General features: G+C 58.0%; 1 protein-coding gene across 1 annotated transcript in view; it reads left to right on the top strand.

Moving 5' to 3' along the window:
* GBA2 (glucosidase, beta (bile acid) 2) overlaps positions 1-3,689 on the top strand; it is a gene marked incomplete at its 5' end in the record, with an annotated part of 17,390 nt that overhangs the window by 6,167 nt on the left and 7,534 nt on the right. The window contains 8 exon segments of the mRNA XM_010156199.1: positions 1-3; positions 6-62; positions 415-519; positions 1,153-1,260; positions 1,607-1,758; positions 1,906-2,012; positions 2,149-2,297; positions 2,582-2,697. The exon segment at positions 1-3 is cut by the window's left edge and continues 113 nt beyond it. Coding sequence (XP_010154501.1) covers positions 1-3; positions 6-62; positions 415-519; positions 1,153-1,260; positions 1,607-1,758; positions 1,906-2,012; positions 2,149-2,297; positions 2,582-2,697 — 797 coding nt within the window.

The raw sequence follows: 3,689 nt of genomic DNA, 5'->3' as shown, positions 1-3,689 counted from the left end.
GCCCAGCCTCTCCCACCTCCTCCCTGTCCTGCGGGAGTACGGAAGGTTTGCTTATTTGGAAGGTAACTTGCAGGGACGTGATGGATGGTCCCAACTCAACACCTCCCTGTTGCTGTCACCAGCTGTTTTGAACCTGCCATGGGGATGCTTTTCAGACCCTGATAGTTAGGGAGCAGTGTTGTTCCCAGAAAAAAACCCTTTGGGGACCAAGCCCTGTAAGATGCGGCGTGAGGTCTTCTCCAGACCCGTGGGTGCTACATGTAGAGAATAAAACCCACTTCATATGGGAGCCTCTGCCCGGGCCAGGAAAGAGCCCACACAACCCCCTGGGCTATGTGGGAGGGAGGACCTGCCCCTCCTTTCCCCTCCTTGGGTCGTGTCTCCTGTGCTTCACCACCTTCCTCGTCCTTGCAGGCCAGGAATACCGGATGTACAACACCTACGATGTCCACTTCTACGCCTCCTTTGCTCTGGTCATGCTGTGGCCCAAGCTGCAGATCAGCCTGCAGTATGACATTGGTGAGTGACCCACGAGCCTTGGCTGGATGCCTGCTGTTGTCTTCACCTGGAGAAGAGAAGAGGGTTTGGGACACCATCTACCGTAGGAATCCGTGCTGTAGACCCAGCATCCCCCTCCAGCTTCTCTGTTGGGCTCAGGGCTTGCAAACCCCCAACGCTACTGCCTCTCGGCATCTCTCTACCCAGCACGGGGGGGATTTCACATTGCACAAGGGATGCACAGCTGGCTCCTGCCCAAGGGGAGTCCCTGGTCCTACCGGCTCTCTCCATGCCCCTTGCAGAGGAGAAACATGGAGCTCTTTGCAGTCCCTGATGCTTTGGGTGGGCTTGCACAGCCCTTGGCTGGGCTTGAAGGAGTGCCGAGCCCACGGGGGTTCCTTCCCAGCCCTGCTTGCTGCCACCACCTTGCTTAAGGGGGTGGTAACAGTTGTGTGTCCCCTGCTGAGGGAAGACTGGGAGCAGCCTGGTCTCCCCTCAGCCCTTAGCAGGGGGCTGTGGGCTTGCAGCCAGAGCCCCACTGGGCAGCCTGGCGTGCCAGTGGCCCTGCCCGTGCTTGGAGCTTGCTGGTTGTGCTGGGTTTAGTCAGCAGTGCCTGCTGCCTCTCTGATGTCTGCTGCTCCGTGTCCTTTCCAGCCGTCACGGTGGTGAACGAGGATGTCGAGCCCCGGCAGTACTTGATGTGTGGTCAGACAGCCCAGGTGAAGCTGAAGAACGTGGTGCCGCACGACATCGGGGACCCAGGTGAGGGGTCTGGCAGGGCCTGCTGGGGGGGCTGAGGGGGTGCAGGGCTGCTCCCGAAACTTTCTCGGGGCGGTTAACTCCCAAGCTGTGGGAAAGAGCTATTGGTGCATGGAATACATTGTTTGTTTTCTGGGAATGAAACCCTGTGTGGTGCGGGGTGGTGATGAAGACCACGCTGCATGGAGGTTGAACAAGGGAGGTGGAGGGAAGCTGAGCAGTATCAGGCGGGCTGCTCTCCATAGAGAGGATGCCACACACTGTTGTGCCCTTGGGACCTTGCTTCTGGGCAGGAGAGGGGGCATTCTCTGCTTGGTGCCCCTGCTTCATCTGCTCTGTCCTTGCCTAGGCGACGAGCCGTGGCATCGTGTCAATGCCTACCTGATGCACGACACGGCCGACTGGAAGGACCTCAACCTGAAGTTCGTGCTGCAGGTGTACCGTGACTACTACCTGACACACGACGCCGTGTACTTGCGGGACATGTGGCCGGTCTGCCAGGTACAGGGGGAGGCCAAACCATGGGGCATTCTTCCTCCTTCTTACTTCCCTTGGGAGCTGTGTGACATTCCGGGGGGGATGGATGCTCCCGAGCAGAGCGTAAGGGGTGTGCAGGGGCTGCGTGACCATCTCCTGCCTCTCCCGCAGGCTGTGATGGAGTCGGAGCTGAAGTTTGATACAGATAACGATGGGCTCATCGAAAACGGGGGCTTCGCTGACCAGACGTACGACGCGTGGGTGGTAAATGGAGCCAGGTGAGCAAGAGAGGCAGGTGGGGAAGGAGGTTGGGAGGTATCTCGGAGCAGGGACTGTGGTTCCCATCTCCTGTGGGAACTCCGTGCACTCCGCGGGGTGTCCCACGTTGACGATGCTGCTCTCTTGCTCCGGCAGTGCGTACTGTGGCGTGCTGTGGCTGGCGGCCGTCTGCATGATGTGCAAGATGGCAAAGGTGCTCGGGGACACCGAGACCCAACAGAAATACACAGACATCCTGAGCAAGGGCAAGGAGGCGTTCGAGAGGATGCTCTGGAACGGGGGGGGCTCGCTGGGGGGGGGCCATACTTGGCCATGTGTTCCTTGGGACACGGAGCCTTGCAGGGAATGGGGGATGGAGGGGAGATGCCATCCCTCCAAGCAGAGGGAGGGAGCAGGTACCAGGGAGGGAACAAAAGGAATGGTGATTTAGGAAAGGAAAGAGAGGAGAGCCTTGTGGAAAAAGCTGCCATGCTCCTGCTTTGTGGGCTGGAGTGTGGGGAGAGCACATGATCCAGCATCCTAAACTATGGATTTAAAACTGCTTCCTGCCTTTTTTTTTTCCCCCCAGGAAAATACTACAACTATGACAGCAGCGGGAGCGACACCTCCACCAGCATCATGTCAGACCAGTGTGCTGGGCAGTGGTTTCTCGGGGCTTGTGGTCTGGACCAAGGGGAGTTTGAGGTGAGAGAAGGCACAGCCTGCTGCAGGGTGGGGTGAGGTGGGACCTGCGCCGGGAAGTGGGGAGGAGCGGCAGGCCTGGCACGTGGCGTGGGTTAAGTGTTAGGGGCTGGTGTGGGGGCTCCAGCCCACCTCCCCGCAGAGGTGTGTGCTGGAGTGGAGGCTGCTGGGTGCACATCGGTGCAGCCCACCTGATGGAGAGGCCCTGCAGCAGGGGTGTGTGTAACCACAGTCCTCTCTGGCACGCTTGGAAGAAGGTTGCGCTGGGGTTTGCTCTTGGAGAGGTGCTGTTTGTTTAAAAATGGGACAAAAAGCGTTATGAAGATTTCTGTGTGTTATTTGTGGCTCATTTTGAAGTCCTAAGTGAACATCAGAGGGAACTGATAGCTGGAGCAGAGCAGGGAGGCGGAGAGCCATCATACAGATGATTTATGACCCGTAGACAGTTGTCAGAACAAAGCTGTCTGCAGTGGTGACAGACAGACAAACGCTTCAGGTGACTGAGGGAAGGAATGGCTCTTGGCTGTGTGAGGGTGACGGACCATTTCACCGTCTGTTGGTGCCAGAGGGGAGCTCCAAGTGACCTTCCCTGCGAGCAGCTTGTGCTGAACACTGTGAGATTTAACGAGAGATGGGCGCTTGGTTGTGCCCTCCTGCCCTTATCCCAGGGGACTGGGGCTTGTGCCCGGGGCTCCAGGCAGGATCTGGCCCAGAATTCATGCGGTAATAGCCAAACATCCCTTTTGGGGGGTGGAAACAGTAAACGTGATGCAGTCCAGAAATCTCGCTTGCTTTTCCATAGCCTCGGACTTTAGGTGGCACTCTTCCCTGCTGGCTGGGGAGCCGTGAGCTCACAGTGGATGGGACTGGTCAACTCCTTTTGCTACAACCAGCGAGGGTGTTTTTCCCCGCGTAGTTTTGATCCCTTGCCTGGCTGGCAGCACTCCTGTTTGTAACCTCATTAATGCGCTCCTGCTGTGTGCACAGGTCTGTAA

Source organism: Eurypyga helias, unplaced genomic scaffold (assembly GCF_000690775.1).
Source record: "Eurypyga helias isolate BGI_N326 unplaced genomic scaffold, ASM69077v1 scaffold15067, whole genome shotgun sequence".
Classification (NCBI taxonomy): domain Eukaryota; kingdom Metazoa; phylum Chordata; class Aves; order Eurypygiformes; family Eurypygidae; genus Eurypyga; species Eurypyga helias.
The sequence above is the reverse complement of the archived record's forward strand: the minus strand, read 5'-3'. Positions and strand labels throughout refer to the sequence as shown.